At 44.0% G+C, this 27,632-nt stretch overlaps 1 protein-coding gene across 6 annotated transcripts in view; it reads left to right on the top strand.

Annotated features, from left to right (window-relative positions):
- Positions 1-27,632, top strand: part of FHOD3 (formin homology 2 domain containing 3) — a 428,752-nt gene that overhangs the window by 266,928 nt on the left and 134,192 nt on the right. For all 6 annotated transcript variants that reach the window (XM_075993495.1, XM_075993494.1, XM_075993491.1 and 3 more), the window contains exons 8-10: positions 4,786-4,880; positions 11,835-11,978; positions 23,056-23,294. In XM_075993495.1, coding sequence (XP_075849610.1) covers positions 4,786-4,880; positions 11,835-11,978; positions 23,056-23,294 — 478 coding nt within the window. The remainder of the gene's footprint in view (positions 1-4,785; positions 4,881-11,834; positions 11,979-23,055; positions 23,295-27,632) is intronic.

Below are 27,632 nucleotides of genomic sequence, written 5' to 3'. Positions count from 1 at the left end.
AAAAACTCAGAAATGGCGTATCACCTGCGATTTAATAGTATGTTTCTTCATGGACATGTGTGGCCTTGGCTGTGATCTTATAATTCATACATATAGCATCATCCTATTTTACTGCTAGTAAAATTGTTCCTGGATCCTGTGATGGAATGAAACATATAAATGTCATGGTATTCTGCAGAGAGCAGCGTGACTGGCAGGTGCGTTTCTACCTAATGGGTTTAGAGGCTGCTCTCCAGTCACCTCTCAACTGGATGAGAGAGAGTGCCAGAGGTGACTTAGGATGAAGCGAGAATGTCCATTTGTGCTCAAGTTGATAAAACATAAATTTTACTCCCAGAGTGGCTTTATACTCATTCCTCAGTGGGAGGGAATGGGCATGTGAAATTATAAGACAGTTGTCTGTTTTAATAGATTTTTTTGGATAACAAAAACTGTCAGATTTAAGGAATCAGCAATAAAACCAACAAATAAACTCCCAGTCCTCAAAAATCACTACTATACCTAAAGCTGTCCCGGAACAGATTCCTCTGGTTGCTTTATAAACATCATGCAGTGCTGCACATGGGTTGACCAGAAGGGTTCATTCTGTGGTGTGGGCAGTTTGCACTGTGGCCAAGAGTGGACCAGTTAGAGAGCAGGGATAAAAACCGAGGGGGTCAAAGTTGAGCTTGGGGAGTAATTAATATTTATGAATGAAAATTTAAAATGCCCCATTTGACCCAGGCAATTGCACTTTTGCTTTGGGGCTGGAATGAAAAAGTTTGAGTTAGTCTCTGAGGCAGGGCATGGTACTCCACTTGTCTGCTCAGGCTGCTGGGTCTTTTTCTTTTTCGCTTACATCTTCAAGTCATTTTCTTTTCTGGGTGACAGGGAAGACAGAAAGGCAGTAGCGCCCATGGGAGCCCTTGAGAGAGCCCTGCATTGTCATTTTGTCATATCAGAGACTCCCTTTCTTGACATCTTCCCTGTGGTGGTCAACAGGGAAGTATTTGACAGCCCGTGGTGCTGTTGGGTGGGAGGACCTCTCTGATTGTCAAGGTCTGTCTGTCCTGCAGAGGGTGGGGCAAGGGACTAGAGTGGGTAACTCATGTTGAAATTTATCATAAATCTTGAGTCCCACTAATTTGGTTCAGCGAGGCTTTTGAAGAAGTTCCATTTTTCATTTGAATGTAAGGTGATGAGATGTGACATAATTCTTAAGCATGTGCATTACATGTGATTAACAGGGAAAAAAAATTCAGCCTTACTTTCAAGCAATCCCATCTTTGACTTCTGCTCAAGACTATCTGTGAAGATCGCAGAAAGCGAGTTGGAGGTTGGAAGTTGACAGAACCCAAGCTCTACTGCAACTGTTATTTATAGCAGAAATATCCATGTTGAATGTTTATCCATCACATGGAAAGACATGGAGCATGCTGCGAGGAGCTTCTGTTTGACTGTTAGACCAAGTCTTGTATGAGGCACTGTGCTAAATGGCTTATTTTCCTTTAGGGTTAACACAGACACCTGGGGGGGGAAGTATTGAGCAGTTTATTGTGTGTGTGTTTATCTGGCTTGAGAGAGAGGCGTTGTGATTTGCTGGAAAGACAGGTCTGTGCAGAAGGCCCACCGGTGGGTAAGTGGGGATGCCTCCACCTACTGCCACCATTATTATTACAGCTATAGATATTTGAGTGCGTATCATATAGCAGACACGACACTAAGCATAGTTTATATATAAATCATTTATTTGGCAAGTATTTGGGTGTCAACTATGTGCTTGCAAACATCAGGGAAAAACAGGCTCTCTCAGCCTGTACTCCAGTGTTTGGGGTCGGGGAGTTGGTGGAATTGCAGAGGCAGATGATGATGAGCAGGTAAAGTGTCATCCTCGGATGCATTCCCACGATGCCAGGGAAAAAAGACAGTGTTTGATCTCAGTGACATCTCACGGTAATCCTGTAAGGTCGGCACTGTCACCCCGTTTACAGATGGGTCGCCGGAGCCTCCCTTCATTCCATTGCTTTGGGGCCCAGTTTCTTTCTCTTATGTGAAGGGCTAGGATCCTGTGGCTTATGATTTCTCTCTCTCTCTCTCTCTGTCTCTCTCTCTCTGTCTCTCTCTCTCTGTCTCTCTCTCTCTGTCTCTCTCTCTCTGTCTCTCTCTCTCTCTCTCTGTCTCTCTCTCTCTCTGTCTCTCTCTCTCTGTCTCTCTCTGTCTCTGTCTCTCTCTCTGTCTCTCTCTCTCTGTCTCTCTCTGTCTCTCTCTCTCTCTGTCTCTCTCTGTCTCTCTCTCTGTCTCTCTCTCTCCCTCTCCCTCTCTCTCCCTCTCCCTCTCTCTCTCTCTTTCTGTCTCTGTCTCTCTCTCTCTCTGTCTCTCTCTCTCTCTGTGTCTCTCTCTCTCTGTCTCTCTCTCTCTCTCTGTCTGTCTGTCTGTCTCTCTCTCTCTCTGTCTCTCTCTCTGTCTCTCTCTGTCTCTGTCTCTGTCTCTCTCTCTCTCTGTCTAGCTGGCGGTGATGATGTGGGGGAGAGGGCTGGACCGCTGAATTCAGACCGGAAAGTTGCAAGTGCTCGTGCTAATACAGGCCTAGCTTGAGGCCTGCCAAGGCTATTTGTGTTGAACCAAATGTTCCTTCCTTGTCACCTTTATTCTTCTACATATTTCCCATTTTCTGGCCCAAAACAATCAAAGGAGAGTGAACATTCATCCCAGTAGTTTATGCACATTTCCAGACTTAAAATCCTTAAATGGTAATGAGGGACTCTGATATCTCAGCTGAAGAATACATTTTTCAATTAAATTAAGCCAGTGAGTGTTCTTCTTATCAGGGATTAGATGGTGCACACATGTGCGTCTGTGCGAGAGGGAGAGAGAATGTCGTCTGGCTACTTCCCTCTCTCCCGGCTGCCTGCGTTTGCCGCTTGGCCTGTGTTCCCCGGGCCCTGTTTGGCATCTTTGGCTCCAAAGTGGGCACAACCAGGAAGCAGTTCTGGGCCCGCTGGCACCACTGGAAATTCTTAGCTTCAATGCTTCCTCCCCTGCACCATCTTTCTCTGTAACCACACCTGGGGTAAGTCACTAGAACACATGTTTTGTGCCGAGGTTTAGTGCCAAGTATGGATGACGGAAGCTGCCCCTGTTATAAACATCAGCAGAGACACCTAGTCTTCTTAACCTGCACCTGCACAGTGAGACCCAAGGCCCACCGACCGCTTTGATCTACTGTTTTGAGGGCTGAACTGGTTACTTTGCTGATAATGGAAGAACAGTTACACTGTGGTATGGACTTCAAAGTAGTTTGATAAACATGAGCAGGGAGATAATTCAACAGTCAATAGGCAGAAGAGAATGGCTTTGTGCTCAGAGTTAGAAAGGGTTGTAGAAGATCACCCAGTTCTGACTTGCTGGGCAACTTAGCCAAAGGAAAAGGTTTTCCATTCACTTGTTGAGACAGCCAACAGATCTCTACATCGAGCTACGTCTGTGTCTGTCGTGTCTTGTAGTAGGTGCCTATTCTGTGGCTAATCCTCCTGTCTTCTCTCCTTTCCTTACTGGATGCATCTGCTCCTTGGTTCTTTTAAAACTGCTCCAGCTTAACCCACTTCATGCCTCCTCAGAGATCTACATTCTCCATTCGGCAGAGCACGTGCTACATGCCAGGCACTGCGTTGAGAGCAGGGAAACAAGACAGACTGTTGCTGCCTTTGGGGGACTTTTGTTCTCGAGACCAGGATCAGCTTTGCTATAACCCATCCAAGGACCAGCGTTGAGAAACTACTATATTTAGGTTATTTCCAAATTCACCGAGCAAAAATAAGCAACTTTCCTTGAGATCTTTATAGTGAAAGCAGGAAAGAGCTTTATGTTCCAAACCACCAAGCCAAGAGTAAGGCAATGCTTACTTCGCTGCAGATACTCATCTCAGGCATAGGAAACCATGTCGGGGTATTGTGTCCCATTTTGTGGTCTTGCCCTTGGCTTTAGTGGTCCTGAACGTGAACATGAAGTATTTTCCTCCCTGCTGCTGGAGGATAACCACCCCTGAGCCTTCACTAAAGACTCTACGCATTAGCCGCCTCTTGCACTAAGCCCTCTGCGGTCACCCCCCTACAAAAGACCTCACTCGCTGAGTGACAGGCCTACCTACATGCTTTTGGCACTTCTCAGCCATTTGCTCTCTTCTGTTGTCTGTTCTTGGGCTTATGCCTAATTGCTCCATGAGATTATAAACCTGTTAAGGGTACCTGTCTACTAGACCATGTACCTAGCTGATGCTTAAACAGCATTTGTGCCCTGACGGAATACAGGTGATGAACTTCTATTCTTGAGATGTTTGCAAAGCAGGCATGTCACTATTTTCTCGTGGAGTCACTACTAGAGTGATGTTAGTATCTTACCCTTTCCTTGTGTGCTGATGGATGTTCAGAGCATACTTTTTCGAGGGTTTTTCCACTCTGGGTCAAAAATGTTTGGCCTAAGAAGTTGCACATGAATGGATGTTTTTAAAATTACGTATTTAATATAAAGGGAATTTTTCCAGTAAGTGGATAGACATTCTAATGTTGAAGAGTGTACAGTACTCTTGTTAAAAGGGCGAGGATGATGTGGTACAGCATTTCCTACTATGAAATATTCTTAATTAGAAGCATGTTCAAGTCCACCCTAAGGATAACATCATGCTGTGAAGCTTGGTGACTGAAAGACGCTGCCATTGTCCCGTGATAAGGCCTTGGATAAACAATGATGTGAGTTGGATAAGGCATGGTTTGGGATTGCTGTTTCTAATGACTTTTGCTTTACTCATAGGTGTCACGCCCTGGTCAAATGTCATGGAAATCCTGGAGGAAAAGGATGGAGTTGACACGGAGCTGCTGGTTTATGCGATGACTTTAGTGAACAAGGTTGGTGGATGTGTGTTAGGCACTGGATGTTGTCGCCCCGAAAGATACGTTGAGGCCTAACCCCTGGCATCTGTGACTGTGACCTTATTTGGAAATAGGTGTAACCCAGATGTAATCCAGTTAGGATGAGGTCATTAGGGTGGACTTGAATCCAGTATGACCGGTGTCCTCATAAGAAGAAGCAAAGAGATGCAGAAGGAAGACAGTGTGAAGACAAGCACGCAAGGAAAGCCACGTGAAGATAGGTGGACATTAGCATAATGTGTCCACAAGCCAAGGAATGGCAAGGATTGTTGGCAGCCAGCCTAGGATGAGACCGAGAGGGATCTTCCTATAGAGTCTTCCAAGAGTGTATGGCCCATGGCCCTGTGCATACTTAAATATCAGACTGATAACAGCCTCTCTAACTGAGAAAATAATTGTAAGTCACCTAGTTTGTGGTACTTTGTTACAGCAGCCATAAGAAATGCAATGTGAAAATCTAAAAATTTCCCTCTGAATGAGAGCTATACCACAGGCCCCCATGATGGTGGCTGGAACGACAGCCACAGCATTTGTTCACAGGGGAAAATCCTTTATGTCACGCGTGGGGTAGGTGTGCATGCAGGGGTGCATACGTGTGAGAACCTGCGTGTGTTTGTGCGTGTTCCTGCTTTGATCTTTTCTAGTAAAACCAGAAAGATGACAGAATTTTATGACTACTTTTTCTATCCACTTGTCCCCTTAAAAACTTTTTTCTTTAAGACTATAAACGACCAAGTTTCATGCTAAGGAAATAGTCCACAAGTCAGGAAGAAATGAGGTGTTCTCGTCCTACTACGGATGAGTTCTGACTGCTGGGCTGAGAGAAGGAGCCCTGGGGCCGGGCCCCATCCTCCTTATGTGATGCTGATCACACTTTAGTGCTCCCGTTTGTCCCATCACCTCCCTCCTTGGTCACCACCTCACCAGGTAGTCCTCAGTGCCCGTCCCAAAGGTGCTGCTCTGATACAATGGGTCCCATGCTGATCTGCGACAGGCCCAGTCCAGGACTGGAGTTTCTCCATTCGGATCGCCACGCCTTTAGAACACAGCCACACGTCAGCCACCCCATGCACCTTCCATGTCCTCCCCAGGCTGTTGGGCATGAGCCCACAGGACCATCTGTGGTGATGGTTAGGGCTTCAGAAAGATCCAGAGTCCTTTCTTAATAAAATGCAACTGGAGAAATGTTTCCCCTAATGAACAGGGGATACATTTGTAGAAAGCAGTATCTTTATAAGGTGCAACTTACTACTAGATAGTAACATGTGCAGATTCTAAGGATTAAAACGATGTCGTCTGGCTCTTTGCTCAGCAGACAGATGATTGGCACAGAGAAGCTGTGAAACTGACCTCAACGTGCAGAACAGCTTGCTGTACAGTCGACGTCAATGGGGATGGGTTAGCTTCATCCATAATTGGGGAGCTGTTGCTAACTGGAAATAAACAAAAGCATATTTTGACCATATACCATGATTAATCTGTGATACATTAAAGAGTTTAACATATACAGAACTGTGGGGAAAAACACAGAGATGAAGACTAATTGGCCCCCAGTTGGTTAAGGTTATTTTAATAATAAAACCAGTGAAAAAATTTCAAAAGCAAAGTATTTATATATTTACTGTGTACAATTGTAAAAGATCTTATTTATAAAATGAAAATCCCAAATTATAACTAAACAAAAATTACAAACTGGGACATTGTTTGCAAAAAAAAAAAAATAGGGTAGAAAATACTATTGTAAATATATTATGAACCCATTAGAAAAATGAAAACATTAAAACCAACTGCGAATAGAAGAAATGTATAGTAAACCAAGGCATTTTCCCCAGGTCACACTGGCAATGATTGTTTTTTAATAAAGTATCATTTGTTGATGAGTGCACAAGAAACTCTCCTACAGCCCTGATGGGAAATGGGCAATGCTAAGAATTTTTTTAATTTTAAATTTGTTTTGGTGCTCGTTTTACCATTTGATTGGAAGCAATTTTATACACTGGTTTTTAAAAATTAAATTCATCTATTCTCTGTCCTCTTTAGTCACATTGTTTTAGAAAACACTGAATTCAGTAGAAAATTGTAACTCTTGTACGGTGTCATCCATTGTAGTGTTATCCATTTTACTGGTGGAAGCTGTGCCTGCTCTTATGATCATAGCAGCACCCGCAGGCCACGGGCACTCTGTTCCCAGTCACTGGCAAAGACCCAGAGTGCATCACCCTCTGCTTGGCATTGGCTGGCATTTAAAGTTCAGGAATTCCTCCCTTTCTCTGCTCTTTGGCAGTTCTGTCTTATCCTTTGTTAGTTCTGGCCCAGGAGACATCCAGGAAGGTCCTCGAGGACATTCCTCCAAATGTAATCCTTTCCTTAAAATGGTCAACAGAGTGCTGGCACTCATACTGGGTTTGTTTTGTTTTGTTGAATTGTAGTGTCAACTGCCCTAGTGAGTAAAATCCTCGGAGATGCCAAACAAAATAACAAATTGAAACATTAATATGGGTCTGGACAAAAATTCTCACTCTGAAATCTGCTAAAGTATATTGCAAGTTGGGTGGTTTCTAGCTATTGATTTCAATAAAATAAATTCCTAATAACAAGGAATTCAAAAAATTGACATTTCCATAACAGACCAAACATGGGGGTACTAAATCCTAGCCTGCCTATACTTCTGAGAGTAAAGTCAGCTCTATTTGCAAAACAGGGATATTAACAGAGTGGCTTCTGAGATTCGGGTCATTACCCATCCCCCCCATCCCCATCTTCACCCCATGTCTTCAGAAGATCTGAGGGAGTGCAGAAATTAACCATTTCTCACCCTGCAGGCTATATAATACCCTGTCACTGATATCCCCTCAGTGAGAACCCCCTTCTTCTCAGGGCTCAAGAGCAGTTACTGTGCGGTTGGCTTAGTGCAATTAAGGGATGGCTGGACCCCAGGGAACCCTGGGGAGAGGAGCTGCTTTACCAGAGCTGAGAGATAATTAATGTGGATGGGATTCAGGCAAAGTATTTGCCTTTTATTTTTTATTTAGTATCTTAGTCCATTTCATGCAGCTATAACAGAATACCACAAACTTTGTAATTCATAAATTCATTTCTCACAGTTCTGGAGGCTGGGAAGTCCAGTATCAAGGTGCTGGCGTCTGGTAAGGGACTTCTTGCTGTGTCGTACCTTGGCAGAAAGCAAGAGAGAAACTCATCCATTTATTAGGAACTCACTCCCACTCTAACTAGCCCTCTCGTGCAATAATGACATTGATCTCTTCATGAGGACAGAGCCCTCTTAAAAGTCCCACCTTTCATCACTGTTGCATTGTGGATTAAGTTTTCAACACATGAACTTTGGGGGGCACATTCAAACAGTAGCAATTATCATATAATATATGGACTTTTTTCTTTTGGTATATAGCTGTATGAGTTTTAACACATCTGTAGAGAGGGATCACCTCCATAAGTAGGATGTAAAGTAGTTCCATCTCCCCCAAAATCTCCACCATGTGATCCTTCTATAGTGGCATCCTAACTTCTTATGTATAACCCTTAGCAATTACTGATTTATTCTATCATTGTAATTTTGTCTTGTCAAGAATCTGCAAGCCAAGTAGAGAGATCACAGTGGAACGTGATACTGTTGGACCCTTGATCTTACACTTGCAGACTCAAGAACTGTGAAAAAATAAAATTACTATTGTTTAAAAAAATAAATAAAAAATAAAAAAATAGGCCGGGCGCGGTGGCTCACGCCTGTAATCCTAGCTCTCTGGGAGGCCGAGGCGGGCGGATTGCTCAAGGTCAGGAGTTCAAAACCAGCCTGAGCAAGAGCGAGACCCCGTCTCTTACTATAAATAGAAAGAAATTAATTGGCCAACTGATATGTATATAAAAAATTAGCCGGGCATGGTGGTGCATGCCTGTAGTCCCAGCTACTCGGGAGGCTGAGGCAGAAGGATCGCTCAAGCCCAGGAGTGTGAGGTTGCTGTGAGCTAGGCTGACGCCACGGCACTCACTCTAGCCTGGACAACAAAGCGAGACTCTGTCTCAAAAAAAAAAAAAAATAAAAAATAAAATAAAATAAAAAAAAGAATGTCAGATGGAATCCTACGGTATGTAACCATCTGAGGTTGGCTTTTCTCAGTAGAATGCCTTAGAGATTCATCTGCATTGTTGCATATATTAGCAGTTTGCTCCTTTCTACTGTGTAGCATCCATTTGTGTAGATGTGTCATAATTTATCTACTTGCCTGTTGAAGGAGATTTGGGTATTTCTAGCTGTTGGCTTCCACAGATAACACTGCTGTGAACAGGCTTTGCCATAATAGTTTTATCGTACAAGAAGGATTTGATGGAATCATTGAAAACCTGAGGGCCAGGGTGGGGGGCGGGGTTGTCCTTGAGGACAGAGAGATTCACCTCTGAGACATGCCTGTAGAGATTTACTTGTCACAGGTAAGACAAAGTCCAGGAGAAAACGGGCATGGAGGATGCCAGGTGTCAGCAGCCGGGCTTGGCCTTGGCAGCATCTGAGGGTAAAGGCGTCGAGAAACACTTGCCTTGCACGCTTTTCTGGCGTGGCTGCCGCCTTTGCCAATAGTAGGCAGCTTACAGCAGGGGCCATGGGGAGGCACTGGGAGGAGAGGCCCAGGGGTAGGTGGGAGCGTGGTGAAGTTTGCTAAGCATATCAGAGGATCAGCCAAAAACAGATGCATGTGCATTTCTGGGATGTGTAGCACCCTCCTGCACAGGTGGAAAAAGAAGCCATGTTTGTGTCGGGAGGCGCCACCATCCTCCCTGCAGTCTGCATGAAAGGTGGGGGCATGCCGCTTGGCTCAAGCCCAGATTTTCACAGGTGGAAATGACAAATGGCCTCTTCGTACCCTCAGCTCTGGGCCTGTCATTCAATAAAAGCTCCCGAGTCTGTTTAGTTCTATAGCTTTAATTGTTTAATACTGATTCCCTCCATCCTTATGGTTAAGTTTGCTAAGGCAACAGGGATTAGGTTTAGCAATTTAACCCCTGGAAACTTCTAGGTGAAAGGACGTCAGTTGACTCCCAGCAGGGAGAAAGGGGAAGAAGGGAGGGTAACAGAGGTGAGGAGATGACCAGAGGCCTCTCTGTGTCACATGCTGGCCCCTGCTGCTGTGTAGAAGTTTCAATTCTGACGCTACATGTCAGTTGCCTTTTTTTCTCAAACTGCTTTGTGGAGTCTGCAGGAAGTTAGGGCATCTCCGATTGTTTGCCCTGCCTAGGCCTGTTTTTTTGCTGTTTTCCTCTCCTTGTCTTTTAACAAGTTCTCCAGTTTTCCCTAAAACCAAAGTATGAAATTATTCTGATGATTAGAGCCATCGAATGTGTTCACAGTTTTTCAGTCACGTTGCAAGCAGGAGCAGCCCGGTCGACCGTCTGGTAGTGTGGCCTTGACTGCGTGCCCTGGCACCTGTCACACGTGACTGCCTAAGTGAGCACCTATTGGTGACAGCTTCCGATTCCCAGCCTCCTGTTCTGTGTCCTCAATGGGACTGTTGAGTAATTAAGCCATCACATCCTGATTGTTTTTCGCTAGTTTCTGATCTCAGTAGTAGTGCGTTGTGTCCTTTTTGCTCAACATAAAAAGAAAAAAGCCATTATTGGGGTTAGGAATAGAGATATTCTTTCCAATATTGATAGTGCCAAAATAGAAGTGTTAGGGTAACTGGTGCTGCAAAAATGATCTTTATGAAAGCGTTGGTCTTATTTCTTCTGAGGCAAGTTGCTATGTTTAAAATATTTTCAGATGTCTGCAAGTGTTCTTAGAGATACAAAGGTAGTAAAATAAGTAGGGAATTAGGGGCCAGTGTCTGAAATTGCAGGCCAGAATAATGTGTGTAGGAGAGTGGAATGGCAGCTCCAAGCCCAGGGTTTTATCCCAGAGTCTCCAGGAACCTCCTATGACCTGGGGCAGGTCCCTCCCCTCCCTCCTTCGTAAGATAAGGGCCTGCAGTGAATCTCTGCAAGGTTCCTTCAGGTTCTGAGCAGGAGGCTGGTCTGAGAAACCCTCCTCCTTTTAAGAGAGGCAGAATTCAAACAGAAGTGGGCTTTCTTTATTCCAGTATCTTTTTATCTCTTGGTTGCTACTTTGAAATTTCTTGTGCTTTCCTAAATTTCATAGACTAAGGAGAGGCCCTAATGAATTTAAGTAGAAGGGAATCATTACACTGTTATAACCTCAGCTGTCGGTTTGTGGATTTTAACAGAAGTGTCTAATCATGAACTATATTAGTCTTCTAATGCCTTGTAATGGGTTACCACAAATAGAGCAGCTTAAAACAACAGACATTTGTCATCTCACAATTTCCGTGGGGTGACAGTCCACACACAGCTTAACTGGGTCCTCTGCTCAGGGTGTCACAAGGCTGCAGTCAAGGTGTCATGCAGGGCTGTGGCCCGTCTGAGGCTTGGGGTTGTCTTCTTAGCTCATGTGGTCATTGGCAGAATTCATTTCCTTGTCCCTGAAGAACTCATGGTGGCTTGCTGCTGCTTCGAGGCCACTAGTCTCTTTCCAGTCTCTGAGCTCAGCAAAGAAGAGCTAAGCCCTCTTTGGAAAGCTTCATCTGCTTATCACGCTGGACAATCACCCCTTTGATTAAGTAAAAAGTCAACTGATCTGGGACCTTAATTACATTTGCAAAATCCCTTCACCTTTGTGACACAACGTGAGGTGATGATGACGGGAGTGCCGGCCCACACTCGGAAGGAGGTTACACAGCGTGTGCACAACAGAGGGGCCGATCTTGGGATTCATTCTCCCGACCACACCAAAGAGGTTTTTTTTCTCAAATGAATTTGTCACCTATCTTGCTTTGTCCCATATTGTTATAATGACGGCTACCAGCTACAAAATGCCTTGAGACAGTCCCTAAGACGTGTCTGTATCCAGTTTTTCTTTTCTTCCAGACATTATCAGGATTGCCAGACCAAGACACCTTCTACGATGTCGTGGACTGCCTGGAGGAGCTGGGCATCGCTGCCGTGTCCCAGAGGCACTTGAGCAAGAAAGGGACTGACCTGGACTTGGTGGAGCAACTGAACATTTACGAGGTAACAGAACATGCCTTTTGTGAGGTATCGTACAGCGCTGGCAAATGTCCAAGGCTGAGATAACTAGACCAGGGGTTCTGAGTATGGTATGGGAGCATCAGCAGCTTTTAGAAATGCAAGTTCTCAGGCTCCAGCCGGACCTGCCAAATCAGAAACTCTGAGGGCCAGCAGCCTGTGTTAGAACAAGCGTTGCAGGCGACTCTGATGCATACTGCAGTGTCACAACTCTTGATGTAGGGGGAATCTGGTAGCGCTTTTAAAGAACATGCATCTGTCAGCACCACCTCTGCTCAAGGGGAGAGGGGGAGAGAGAAATACATAAAGAGATAGCGATCACATTTTCATACCTGATGGGGGTGGAACTTCAGCAGGGTCAGATACATAATTTGTGGGAACCAGAGTGAAATGGAACGTGGGGCCATTTTTGGAAAGAACAGGAAAAAGTGCTGTTAAAGACACTAAAACACCTTTTTACTTTGTTCTGTGGTCTCTCTCACCTCATTATGGTGTTTTCCATTTGCTATGCAATCTCATAAGGAAAGAAAAAATTTAAAATTATTAGCATGAATTTTACTGTTCATCTTTATATTATGCAATGTTAGTTTAAAATGCAAATATAAGAACCTTTAACTTGTGTGGAGAATCAGCAAAAATACCTAATTCATATTCTGTAGCTCCTACATGCATATCTACCAGAACGGTGGAAACAGTGCACAAAAGCAACTCCACTGTTTTTATTTCATTTCTTTAATATGTGTACATTCTACCAACACTCTACCTTCAGCTTACTGATGAGTAAGGAAGGACTGGAAGAAAACCTAGAGGCTGCCCCATCTTTTCTTTTGGTTGATGCCATCATTTCAGGATAAGTGGTTGGCTAACATGGAGAAGTCACAGGAGTAAGAAAGAACATGATGGGGTCCCGTGGGTTGCCATCTCTTTGCATTCAGCTCTGGATCGAGGGAGAGTGTGACCCCCTCCCAGGGCTGTCAGTGCTCTGCTTTCTCAGTCATGAGTGTAATGCACCTTGTACTCACTTTGCCTCTCTGAACTCCCGCCTGTCACGGTTCTACTTGAATTCTGTGCTCATGAGCGACAAGAAATGGCAGATGTGCACATTGTGCATCTCTCCTGAGCTCCTGCAGCTGTACAGGTCATTCACTCGTGACGCTGGCTCTGCTCTGGGCTGCATGTCATGGCATTGTCTCCTCCAGCCAAGCACATCATTTCCTTGGTTTTTCATTTGTTAATGACTTGGGGCTGCAGGAGGGACAATGGGTGGTGCAGGACTATGTTCCCATGGCTCCTAAAGGATAGGATAAAGTGAGAATCCAATACGAATACTGAAGATGGAGAAAGAAGAAAGCTAAGGACAGCTGGCTTGCACGAAGGCAGCAGATGGACTCTTGCCAGCTCAGATTATCTCCCTTCCCCCAAACCCTTCTCCATCCTGATCAGAACTTGCATCTTTGAGCCTCTGTTCAACCAGGGGCTTAGATGACCACAGCTTTGGATTCTAAGGGGTCAGTGTATATCTGTAAGGCGGCATCGTGCAGATGGATTTCCCAGTAGTGAACCAACTGGGGGAGAGTACTGAAGAGCAGCCTCGATACCTACTCCAGGAAGCTAGAAACCACTGATGTGCCTGTTGGAGGACACACTTTCTCTCCAGCCTACTTGCCTGGCAAGTACCTCCCCCCGCCCCCTCTTTCCCTTCATAGCAAACTTTTTTTTTTCAAAAGTTGTTCTTTATTTACCATCTTATCAAATTACATTTGTTTAATATTTTAGCATCAAGTATATACCATTCACAAATGAGGCATATTTGTGCCATCTAAAGAAGAATGAAACAGCATGTACTAGCTTTCAGAACTACAACATTACTGCTTGGAAGTGACCTAGGCAGCCCATTTGATGTCATCCCACCACTCTTACCCCCAGTATTCTCTTTTTAAAATAATTTTTATCTGAAAATCGCTTACTCTGTGAGCTCTAACACAAAGGATCAGATTATCCAATCAGAACTGACCAATCAGAGATCTTGCCTAGTATCTGCTTGTACTAATAATTTCAAGAGTACCGGCTATAGAAGCTTAGATGAAGCAGAGGGACATGTCTAGAACATGTCTTGTGACATGTGACATCTCTTCTGACTTTCTTCATGCTTTAGACATGTGCTTTCTGCCCCAGAACAATAAACAAGGTCTCTGAATGAGGCTCAGGGGTTGCCTTGCCCAGCGAGGAGTGTTCAGTTACGAAACAGCTCTACTTCTTGGCCCAGGCACTCATGGCTCATAAATCCATAAATTCTGGGTTTATTTAAGTAATTTGGAGCCAGGAACATCCTGCTAAGGGCATTCCAGAAATAAGGTGTCTCAGAAAATATCCTTAGTCTCTTTATTAGGTGGTCTAGTCATTAGCATACTTACAGTCGCTTAGACAGCTCATCTGTCACCTGCCTTCCTCCTTTCCCCAGAAACTTCTTTCCTGCAAAAGGAGGGAAAGGACCGCAAGCCAGGTGCTCTTCTTCCTCCTTCCCAGTCGATCCCTAAACAATACATTTTGTCCATTTTCAAGCTTTTTATCAATGGAATCATATCATTTGGATCCTTGTACAGTATATCCTTTTGATTAATGTTTTTGAGATCTATGTTGATAATGTGGAGAGCTAGTTCATTTTCACAGATGATGAATATATCACCATTTAGTTATCTGCTCTGCTCTTACTGGATGTTGGCTGGTTTACAGTTCTGTTGCTTTGACAAACAATGGTGCCATAAGAGTTTCTGTACTTTCTGTACGTACAATAGCTAAGATGTTTAGGTGTCAGTTTTATTCGTACTTCATGAAGATATTTAGAAGTTACTCTTCTTTCTCTATGCCCTGGACATGTTTAAGTGGCATTTCACATTGTGGTCTTTGATGGTTTATTGGAATTCCCTTGGGAACTTATGTGGGCCTGTGATGTTATGTGTATGTGTGGCGAGGAGAGTGAACTGGAGATCTTCAGTAACTGTGTGTTTTCCTTTGGGACAATGGTTCATTTAAACTTCCTATCTTTACAGGGATCAATTTTGCTAAATTACATTTTCATAGGAAATTATCCATTTCATCTGAATTTTTAAATTCATTAGCAAAGAGATGTATAAATAGTCTCCTATGAATTTTTAAATTTCTTCTCTGTCAGTGGTTATTTTACCATTGTTATTTCTTTGTGTGCGTGTGAGTCCTCCCTTTTTGTTCTCTACATTAACTAGTGCTTTGTCTATTTTCTTGAATTATTTTTCAAGCAATAATTTTCATTTATGTGTGAATTTGTTTAGTAACTCGATATGTTTTGCTATTATCTTTATAATTTCCTTTTACTTTCAGTTTCCTTTATTTTTCCAGATTCTTGAGTTGGATATTTAATTAATTTCTTTTCATCTTATAACCATCCTTGCATTCTTGTTATATTACCTACTTGGTCATGAACTGTTCTTTTTAAAAATGTGCTGTTGGAATTCTGATTAATACTAATTTATTTATAGTTTATGCACCAGTATTCATAAGTAAGATTGGTCTGTAGCAGCAGCTTCCCCTGCTCCCCTTCTTCTTCCTTTGTTGTGAACCATCTTTATCAGTCTGGACCTCACTGTTACGCCAGCACCACAAAAGAATCCCTGACCACTCTTGCACGTTGCTCTTGGTGGCTGTGTGTGTGGATGTATCCAGGCTACCTCCCTGATTCTCCTCCTCAGTGTCCTCCCTTTCCATTTTGGGGTGTCCTTATCAGACCTCCTTTCTTAGTCTGTGTGGCCTATGATTCACCCCGAGGTTAGCAGTTGGGGGCTGATGGATGATACCTTGACCCCGAGGTTTCTTCTGAGGGCCATAGATACCTGCCTCTGCCTACCTTTCTGCCTGCCTGCTTGTGATTGTGTATTTCGTTCATTTGTTCATTCATTCATTCGGGGCCCACTGCATGTCACATGGTCTGCTGGGCTGTAAATACAGAGATTAAAAGATCTGTCCCTTCTCCTAAAGAACCTCCATTCAGTAGTCTGAGGCAAGTAGGTGCCGATTCCCCCAGCAGCTAAATGTGACAGTGCAGGGGGACTTAGAATGTGCCAGGAGCTCTGACTACATCTGACGTAGCCACCTGAACGCCACACATGAAATGCAACCAGCTCAAAATAAACCCTTTCTTTTCCTCCCACGACAAAAACGAAAGTCCTGGAGTCTCTTCATGTCTCTGCCTCTATAAACGGCAGTTTCTCAAGTTACAAACCTGGGGTTATCCTGCATTCCTTTCTCTTTGCTGTGTTCCCGCATTTAGGAGTTTGCTGAAAACTGCATTTTTACCCCTCCATTCCCACGGTCATTCCCCCTGGCTTCAGCCCTCATCTATTCTTGCCTGGACTATAATCACAGTATCTTCTCATTCATTTGCTCGTCTGTTAATTTGTTCATTCAACAAAACTTTATTGAGCACCTACTGTGTGCCAGGCACCCTTCAAGGCTGTAGTGACACAGCTGTGAACGAGACAGACAAGACCACCGCCCTGGGGAGCGCACGTGCCAACAGCGTGCCGACAGCGACCAAGGACGTGGGTGTGTGGAGAGTCCCAGATTTCTAGCGTGTCTATGAGGAAAAGAGAGAGGATGAGGTGGGGGCGGGAAACCGAGGTGGGGCCGAGGGAGGCCTGTCTGAGGCGATGGCCTAAAGAAAGGCCGTGAAGGAGGGAGAACACTGGGGAGATCTGGCTTGGCAGGTGTGGAGGTTGCGTGACTAGAGGGGCAGGGCTGGGAGAACAGCGTGTGCGGAGCCTGGGGACATTGGCATCCTGCGGGGCCACGTCCCATGGGGACCTTCTCTGGCCTCTCTCCCTTCCTAACTCCCTCCAACTGAACACAAGTTGATCCTCCCAAAAGTCACATCTGACTGTGCTGTTCCTCTGTTTAAGGAAACAAATGACAAGCAGCATGAACACCAAGTCTCTTGAGTTGGTACAAGGGGGCCCTACCCACGTCTCTGTCCTTTGAGTCTCTGTGGCCTTGTCTTGCCTTTCCCAAGATGCCTCTGAAGTTGTAGCCACATTCACCTTCTCCTGTTTCTAGACCATGAAAGGCAGGCTCTTTGGCGGAGCTTTCTTGTATCCATTCTCTTTTCTTTGCCTGGCGTGTTCTTCCTTCCTATTTGTAAGGTGGCAACCCCTACTCCTCCTTAGGAGTCACCTCAAATGTCACCTCCTCTATGAAGCCTCCTTGGCGAGATGAAAGGGGCTCCTGCTACTTGTCCTCTTGCACATTTTTTGGAACTGACAGGAGAGGACTTTGCCTGTGCATATACCTCTGACTTAACAGTCCTCAGGACGTGCTTACCCGTTTGTTTTTCTCGAAGCTACTCTAGGTCTTATGTCTATCCCTCTTTCTAGCCCCAGTGCCCAGCAACCCAGAATAGAAGTTAAGTAAATACTTGAGTGAAGGTCTCCTTCAAATATCGCAAATTTAATAATAGTGTTTACCAGGAGCTGGGTTGAACAAAGGTGTCATTTAATCAGAAAGCAGCTATAATTCCTTAAGGGGCAGATGCCCTGGGTAATAACTCAAGGTGACAATTAAATGTTTTTGATAGCAATCCCAGTCAAGGTTTTTGTTCCTTTCTGGAAGATAGTGAATTTTAAAAATGTTAAAAATTTAAAAAATCTTTACTGCCAAAAGACAACCAACTTCAGTATATGCAAGGGTAGCAAGAAAGCCTACAAATAGAACCAATATTTTTTTCACAGAAGATTTTTAATGTTCTCAAGGAGTTGCAGAGAATTTGGTTAGCCTTCTAGAATTCTTCCAAATAGTGGGGACATCTGGTAGCCATATGTCTCGGACTTTCTGGGGACAGGCCCAATTTCATGTAATTAAAGTCCATTTCAGAAAGGTGAGTTGATCCATGTTTAATTAAATTCATTTGAACTTTTATAGCTTCATGTGATATTTCAAATACATAAATTGACAAAAAATCTTTTGTCAGACTGTGTGTTCTAACTTTTGGTTCTGTAAGTATGATCCCCGCAAAGGGAAAGGCATCCTGAGACTGAAGACTTTGAGGGTGAAGAATAACTGTTCCTTTTAGGAGTAATGGATCTAGTCTCTGAACATTCTTCCTTGTCATAGGTGATAACGAATATGTATCTGTTATCTCTGGTGTATAACAAACACCCCAAAACTTAGTGGCTGAAAGCAGCAATCACTGCTCATGATTCTGGGGGTCAGGAATTTGGGCCTGCTTCAGGTGGGAGGTTTTCATTGGTTGCAGTTATCTGGTGGCTTGAGTGGAGCTGGATGGCCTTAAAATGGCCTCATTCACCAGGTCTGGCATTTGGTGCTTGCCATAGGCTGGCCCTTGTGTCTTCATCAGACTAGCCTACACTTCATCACGTAGTAACAGCATTGCAGAAAGGCAAATCCCAACAAATAAACACTTTTCACGCCTCTGTTCGCATCATGTTTGTTGATGTCCCATTGGCCAGAGCAAGTCACAAGCCTGTGTTCCATGTGGGAGGGAATGCCACAAAGGGGAGGAAACAAGGAGGCATGACTATCTGGGGGCCTAACGCTGTTAGGTTGGCCACAACCTGTCATCAACACAGTTCCCTATTGAAATGTCACTAGAACTGATGCCTGGTTCGCCTAAAAGGTAAATCAAATTGTGTTGTAGGTATGAATTTACAAGAAGGTGTGAGATAGCAATATGAGAAGGAAGGCATCTGTTATGTAAAGAGGGTTATTGGCTATGGATGTTAGCAGTAGTATAATCATATAAACTCAAAGAAACATTAATAGTTCTTGACCTCCATCAAGAATGTTCAGATGATTGGATATTTGATGATATTAAAAAATTATTTTAAGTGGGGCAACGGTATGGTAGTTATATTTTATAGAAATCCTTTTAGGGATATATGTTGAAATATTTATAGACGAAATAGTATCTGGAATTTACCTTTAAAAAATCTGGTTGTGGGGTTTAGGGCAGGGAGCAGCATGGAAATGACGTAAGATTGGTCATGAGTTGGCAATTGTTGAAATATTGTGGGTGAAGAGCACATTACAGTCTATATAGTCTTCTCCAAATTTTGTGTATGAGAATTTCCACAATGAAAAGTGAAAAAGACTGTTCAGAAATCAAAACTGGAACTACCATATGATCCAGCAATCTCACTTCTGAATATCCAAAATAATTGAAATCAGGATTTCAATCCCATGTTCATTGCGGCATTATTCGCAATAGCTAAGATGTGGAAACAACCTCGATGTCCATCAGTGGATGAATGGATAAAGAAAATACGGTATTCGCATGCAATAGAATAGTATTCAGGTTTTAAAAAGAAGGAAATCTTGACATTTGCTACAACATGGATGGCCCTGGAGGACATTATGCTAAGTGAAGTAGACCAGTCACAGAAGGGCAAATACTGCATAATTCCACTTGTATGAGGTATCTAAAACAGTCAAACTCACAGAAGCAGAGAGCAGAATGGTATTTGCCGGAGGAAAAGAATGGGGGGAAATGGAACATTACTAATCAACGAGCATAACATTTAGTAATGCAAGATGAATAAGTTCTAGAGGTCTGCTTACCACGTCCCTATAGTTAACAACATTGTTACACTTAAAATCTAATAAGAGGACAGATCTCACATTAAGTGCTCTTATCACAATAAAATAAGAAGAAAAATGTTCTCTCTCTTTTTTTTTTTTTTTGAAAAATGTTCTTAAAAGTTAAAAAGAATATTCAGATCATTCAGTGGCCTCAAAGACTGGTAGAAGTTTTCATAGGTGCCACCTTAAACTGTTCCTAACTGCTTTTGCGGTTAAATGGGGGTGTGCAAGCCGCCATCGGGGCTGGATTCTGGATCCTGCTTGCTCCTTGCCTGAGGTTTTAGTTTAAAAACAGTGTTCTACTTTAATTAAAAGAGTTAGAGAAAGTATTTGATGAGAGGTCCAACAAATGAATCACTCCGTCACTTGGGAGAGATGAGAGATCTTTCAGGACAGGCTTTCCCTCCCTTTGTGTTCCTGTGGAGGACACTCACTGTTGCTTGTGTTTAATTAGATCTGACCAAGATTCTGAATAAGCCTGTGTTAAGAGCTGTTCTGAGTGTTTTCTAGTTCCTAGTGTTCTTGACTCTAAGCTGTAGTGTTCCCTAGAATCTGAAGAATTTGGAAAAGCCACCATAGCCCTGTATGTGCAAGCCTCTCTTCCTGTCACCCTCTGGCACTGGTGACTCTAGGATTGTTATTACAAAAACAAAACCAATGAGTGAACAACACCCCCAAATTTCATGTTACATTGTCTCTGACTGCTAAGTCCAAGGCTCTGCTTTGGATCTCCTGGAATTCTGTGGCCCATTCACTCCCCCCATGTCCTTTTCTTTTTTTAATTAGATACATGTTTTATCAAGTATCTGAACTTTAGAAAGCTCCAACTGAATTCTGTTTTATGGTGTTGCCTTGATAAATTTTGCAGATTTTTCTTTTCATTGAAACTTTTCTGATTGTCTCTACCTTCCTTGACAAAGGGCAATTAGAGTGGATTTCACTTGATGCACAGTCCCTTTGAAAGGAAACTGTGAGCAGAATGTTATTTGATCCTTGGATCTCTGAGGTTAGACAAGGAATTAGAAATATCTGAACTGTACTTTAGCCCCTAATCTTATCATTCCAAATGTGTGCTTAATAAGAAGCAGAATCAACACTTTGGGTCAGAATAAGTTCAAATGGTCTAGAATTTTTATATATAGAAATGAAAAAAAAAATTGGCTAGAAATACTTTAAAAATGCTATCCTTGGTTAGGTGTGTGATTATTCTTGAACTTTTCCCACAGCTTGCCATTTAAAGTTTTAAAGTCAAGATGACACATGTGATGAATCAAATACATGATTTCCTTTTTAGTTTTTACAGTTAGAGTGGAGAAGGGGAATATTCCTGGGAAATAGAACTTCCATTGAGATTTTGTAAAGATAGAGCTTTAGGGTGAATTCTTATCAACTCTTGCCTCAATCCCCCCTAAACTGTTTGACTAGTAAATTCTAGGGGAATAAAATAGTCAAATGATTATTAAATTGTCCTTGCACATCTGAGAGTTTGTTATAAGATGTATTTGGTATATAGATATAAGAGTTTCCACTAAATTGATCTTATCCAAAAGCTTGAGCTGGAGAAAACAGGGTAGGGCAGATAAAAGTGGATGCACTCCTGGTGAATAGGCCATGAGTCTCAGGTGCTAATATGGTGCTGTGAACTGGGATGACAGTGGCCAACATGGCCTTGCCTCCACCAAGCTCATCTTGCTAGATGAACACAGCTTTGGCAAGCTTTAGACATGAGGGCAATTAATTTTACAATAGCTAGGTTTTCCATAGGTGATGTTAAAGCCATGTGGGCTAGTTAGCTATCTGGGTCTTTATATTACTTCTCTACTCTTCCACATGGCAGGACTGAGTTGTAGGATGTGACTGAGCACCCATAAGCCTAGAGAGCTTGCATATTTGGGGACTTGGCACTGTGTGACTCCATGGTTGCCACATCAGAGAGCCTGCTGGGTGTGGCTGAGCCTGGCCCACCTGGGCAGCGCAGTGGCCCAACCCACCAGTTTTGGGTGACGGAAGAATTTATGGGCATCCTAGCCTACCACACCTGAGAGCATAGGTAGGGGAAGGGCAGTCATATTTATTGAGGACCAGCCACAGAGAAAACCCGGCTCTAGATGCTTTACACAAGTTATTCTCATCACAAATCTGCAAGTGCAATACTGTTATCTTCATTTGGTGAACTTGAGACAGTGCGGGTAATTTGCCACAAGTCGTACCTGGTTAGTGGCACAGCCATCTTGCACACAAAGGTCTAGGCAACACCAAAACTTTGGTGCTCTTTTTACTGTCCAGTTTTAGAGAATGTAGGTGTGAAAAAATCAAGCCAGAGATACAGATGAATATAGTCCATGGCTAGGAAGAGTGAGCAAGGATAAGGAGCAGAGCTGGCTGCCAGAAGGTAGTTGGAGAGTAATGAAAAAAACACAATGAGTTTTGATGTGAGGTAGAAAGCAGTGGGATAGATAGGATCCAGGATAGAGTGAGAGTAAGAGATGGACAAGCTGGGCGTCTGCAGAGGGCACCAGTTAGACCCAGGGCTAAAACATCTCCCTGGAAAAAGGCAGAGTGTAAGCGTATGGTGCCATTCAGCTCAGGTTTCCCCATGAATGCCGAAGTGGCCAAGTGCAAGTGAATTATTTTTCTGCACAAATATGCATCACTTTTTATTATTATTATTTCAGGATATTATGAGGGTTACAAACATTTTGGCTATATTTTATATCATTGCCTCTAACCCCTACTGGGGAAAGGCAATAATATGCATCACTCTTAAGAGGAAACTTAAAAAAATACTTTATTCTAGGAGTCAGTTCTTTTTCTGTCACGTGTCTTTGTCATCCGCATCTACAGGCTTCTAGTGTAAGGACAGCTTCCACCCCAAACCCAAGAGCAGACTGCAGAGGGCAGCCTTACAGTGCAGCCTCTGCCAGCTGAGATTCTAAAATCAAGCGGTGCCTATGCCATGCCAGGCCTCTCAGAAAGACTTATGAGTGAGGCCATTTCCCACTCACCTGGCTCTTTAGGCTCTTGCCTCCTTTGTGCTCTTGCAAGCACCATTTTTGGGAAAGCAAGCTAAGGATGATCAGAAACTGGCCGCCCCTAGGCTCCTGGAGGAATTGGGGTTCCCAGACCAGAACAGCCGAGGGTGCAGAAAATGGCAATGCTGTGGGCCATGTTAAATTAGATCCCGTCTAATTATGGAATATTCACTCATGATATGGTCACTCCTTCCGTGTCCATCTTCTGGAAGAAATACACGGGAGCAGCACCTTTGAGCATGCAGACTGTGCGCTTTGGTGCTGAGGTTGCACTGCAAAGCGGAGGCCTACAGTTTGGGTCCACGGTGGTTAACCCTCCTTGGGGCAAGCTGGAAATGCAGTCACAGCCAAGGTCTGTGAAAGGATGTCAAGTCTGACCTCGCCTTGGGCGTGCTCTGCTTTTTCAGGTGGCGCTCAGGCACGAGGATGGCGATGAGACAGCGGAGCCGCCCCCCAGCGGGTGCCGGGACCGGAGGAGGGCCAGCGTGTGTTCCAGCAGCGGGGGCGAGCACCGCGGCCTGGACCGCAGGCGGAGTCGCAGGCACTCGGTGCAGAGCGTCAAGAGTCCCCTGTCCGCTCCCACCAGTCCCTGCTCCCAGTCGGCTCCCAGCTTCAAGTTGGGCCAAGTGCAGAATCTCCGTGAAAAGTAAGCACTAACCCAGCAGTGGAGCACTGCGCAGGGATACACGGAAAAGAGGGAGGGAGGGAGGCCACGATGTCACAGATGTGCACTGCCATGTGCTCCCCGCTGGCCAGTCAGGCCCCCTGGCGTTGCCTCTTCTCTACCATTAAACCACCAACCAAAATCCCAGGGAACTTCCCACGCAAGGTGGCCCTTGGTGACACACACAGACTTGATGTTACTAACACCATGAACTCTTCGTCAGCACCTGGCTTTTACTGTTAAATAGCTTAGTTTCTTTGTTCAGAAAAGCTATGCTTTGTACTTTTGTACTTTGTCAAATGGAAAAGAAGCCAAAACACAAAACTTTGGCCTAGAAATAATTGGTATGCCACTATAGAAAAATGACATTGTGGACTGGGCACAGTGGGATATGCCTGGCATCTCAGCTACTTGGGAGGCTGAGATGAGAGGATCACTTGAGACCAGGAGTTTGAGACCAGCCTGGGCAACATAGTGAGAACTTGTCTGAAAACACAAACAAAACCCTACAAAAAAAAAAAAAAAAAAAATCAGGCCAAGTGCTGTGGCTCACACCTGCAATCCCAGCACTTTAGGGAGGCCAAGGTGGGAGGTTAGCTTGAGGCCAGGAGTTCAATACCAGCCTGGGTGACAAAGCAAGACTCCAGCTCTTAAAAAACAAACAAAAAAAATTAGCCAGGTATGGTGGTATGCACCTGTAGTCCCAGCTACTTGGAAGGCTGAGTGGGAAGGATCACTTGAGCCTAGGGGCTTGGGGCTGCAGTGGTCTATGATTATGCCATTGCACTCCAGCCTGGACAACAGAGAGACCCTGTCTCTCAAAGCAAAATGAGATTGCGAGAGTCTTGAGATACTCAGGAGTATCTCAAGGTTGATTTTAGTTAAATAGAGTAAAACAGTATGAATTTCAAAATATCCGTCTACCTCTTTATCACTTAGTCATTCAGTAAATGTTTCTGCAGAGTGTCTGTTATAGGCCAGGACTATTCAAAGCTATGAATATGTATGTGTAATATATATATATGTGTGTGTGTGTGTGTGTGTGTGTATATATATATATATATATATATATATATATATATATATATATAAACAGCATGATCTTTGTCCTTATGAACCTGACAGCTGGGAGAAAGAAAGAATGAGAACGATAGATAGGAAGAAATAGAAAGTTTGATAATCCTGTGAAAAGTTCTGCTTATTAAAATATGAAGTTTGACAAAATCTGTGGGAACACAGAATGGTTCTATATAACAGAGGTGAAACAAAAGATTAGTCCTGCTGCTGTAGGGTCTGGGTCCAGTTATATCTTCCCAAATGGATGCTGTTCATTCACTGGGATGGTGGGTTCTGTGGACCAGTCCCTGTCACCCAGGGTCATAAGGTCTGAGTGACACATTCACATCTTGCTGTGACCGAGTGGAAACCCTAAGTGCTTGTGTCATTTGGCTGCAGCATCCTACCCCACCATGAAGATCCCCTGGGGAGCCAAACTTGGGTCTCCAGGCTGCATGGTGAGGAAGAAAATAACTCCGAATAAGTTGTATGATCTTAAGAAAGAACGTGATCAAGATACGTTCTTCCTCTCCATTTCTAAGGGAATACCCACCATCACCATTGCCAAGAGGTCCCCCAAGCAGTCTGGTACTCATGGAGTCACTTGAGCACGAATCAGGGCCTGCCTTTGGGTGCCTGCTGTCCCAGAAGGAGAAGGGCATTGGTCTGAGATGATGTGCAGCCATGGTCTGTGTTGACACCCCTTTGCTACCTTGTAGCCCCGGGGACCCTCCATCGGTGGGTTTTTCTATATCTGCAATCTGTGTACAGCAAGCTCTGCTTTAGTGAAAAGAAGACCTAAACTTCCAAACAGATTGAGGAATGAAAATGTTTACCATAAGCATTGCATTTTGTGACCTAGGATCTTAAACTCAGCCAGTGCTCAAAGGGCACGCGAAGCTGTCTCCTAGCACTGTTCCTGGCTACTGGCTTGAGCGATAAACCTGGGGAGACTTGAGGAATGTGTGCATAATGGGCTGAAAGAAAATATTTAAAACCACCAGAGGTGCTGAGGGTAGGAGTTAGGTGGACCTTGTCAGCAGTGCTGGGTGTTCTCTTGCTGTGTCTGACTTGTGTCATGCTTGTTCCTGGTCTCTCTTGTGCTGTCGCACTTTTCAGAGGTCTCTATGTTGTAAGTTCAGGTGACACCACCTTGTGATAGGTTAGCAAGGTGGACAGCAGTGAAGTGGACCATCCTGGGCATGGTTCACAGTCCCGAAATGCTGGGCTCAGTGGGATCTGAAACAGGAGGCCAGAGACGCTGTTCTGAATGCCACTTGTTTCATTCTTTTCAAATAGACCGATATTTCATTTTACTAAAATCGTTACTTTAACGTAAATTTAGTAACATTTGAGAAAAATACACTTTCCAGCCTGTAAACATAGCTAATGTTTTATCTATCCATCCATCCAGATGGATGGTTATGAAGTGACTTCATTCATGAAGGCCATTGCAGGGATTTTGCCTGTGGCCCCAAAGCGACAGTACACTTTTGGCAAAGGCAGGAGTGAGATAGCAGGAAAGAGCGTGAGAAGCAAGATGGGAAACACTATCGCTGTGTGCGTGACTTAAGTCACCTGCTCAACATCTGTGCCTCGAAACAGCACCTTAGAACCTTAGAACCAAGTTAGCTCATTGTGTTCCATCCCCTGCAGAACTTGAAGGACAGAGGGGCCTGGCGTAGACTCCTCTTCCTCTATGCGAACCTCCTGCCCGTGCCTAATGCTAGCGAGCTTAGAGTCACATGAGACCCCACTCACCAGGAATTTGGGGCTGGATTTTATAACTGTGCCCCGAATGATGCCAACACTTTTGAAAAGAAGGTAGAAATGTGTTTTAGAAGAGAACTCGTGTTGTTCCAAAAAAAGTATATGGCACTCACCACTCAGTCCTTTTATATCATTTGAATTTAATTCTCGCAGTGATCCTCTGTAGGATTTAGATAGGACAAGGGTCATTATGCTCATTGTACAGTTGAGAAAATGGAGGACTAAGGGGCCAAGCTGTGGGTTAAACCCAAGTCACTGGCCCTTGACTCTAGTCTCCAAAGCACACACAGCCACTCCCAGCCAACCACCCCTAAGCATGCTCTTTGAGTGAGATCCACACTTCTGACTCTTTAGAGACAGAATTTGATTTACATACCATGTAGGGATATTTTTATCGAGATAAACATAAAAATACAAAGAGTTGAAAAGGAGAAAAATCTCAAAGGCTCCCTACAGACTCAAGCCTGAAAGCCTGTGCTTTAATTCTAATGAGGACTGACAAGACTCTGAACTCAGAGTAGGTTTCTTAAGGAATAGAACTTTTTAAGAACACTGAGCATCTGCCCAGTGGGGTACGAGTTTGTTGCTCATGTGTCATCTGAAAGAATCTTTGTGTAACTTTGCCATAGTAAGTTTCATCTTTGTACTTAAAATTCACAGATCTGATTGGAAGGAAGGAAAATTTGGGTGCTTTCATTTGTTACTGAGAAAATTATTTTGGGCATCTAATTAGCAAAAAAAACAGTTTCTCTAGTTTAGATTGTAACAGAATATAATCGAGCTTAGGACTGCAAAGTTCTTAAAGTTTGGAGCCCTTCCTATCATATTTCCAAAAGATGAGGTGCATTTCCAGGCTCGGGCACTACCTTTACTGAGGTGCTGCATTCTATCCTTGAACTGTTCTCCTTGTTAGGAAAGTCTCCGACCTAAATTGACCTCCCCCAGATGTGTCCCCACACATCCCAGTTCTTCCGGTGTGGACATTGTAGCAGGGCTCCTTCCTGCTGTGTGTGTCAGTCTTTCTGATAATGAACACTGCGTGGGACTCAACGCGTGAACGTTAGCTTTCGTCCTGTTGATTTCCACACAACATTCCGACCTGTAGAGGTAATTTTGAACTTCAGTCTCTGGTGGTAGCAGTTGTGCCATGTGGCTTTCAGTCACGTGTGTGTTTTAGGGCACATGGAAGAGTGGGCTAGCAGGTAGTGGGTGCTGACAACTGGCCGGGGACCGGAAGGTACAGACCGTTGCCACGTGCCTCAGAGGCAGGAGTCCGCAACTTTCTCTGTTGAGGGCCAGATACTAAACGTGGTCAGCCTTGCAGGCCGGTTCCTGTTGCAACCACTCAGCTGAATTCTGCCTTTGTCGCACATGAACAGCCGTCGACAATGGGTACCCAAGTGAACATGGCTGCCTTCCAGCGAAACTTCAGTTATGGACGCTGAGATTTGAATTTTACATGTCATGAAATATTACTCTTTTGGTTTCTTTTTT

The sequence above is a fragment of the Microcebus murinus genome, chromosome 17 (assembly GCF_040939455.1).
Source record: "Microcebus murinus isolate Inina chromosome 17, M.murinus_Inina_mat1.0, whole genome shotgun sequence".
Classification (NCBI taxonomy): Eukaryota; Metazoa; Chordata; class Mammalia; order Primates; family Cheirogaleidae; genus Microcebus; species Microcebus murinus.
This window is presented reverse-complemented; position numbering and strand designations above follow the sequence as displayed.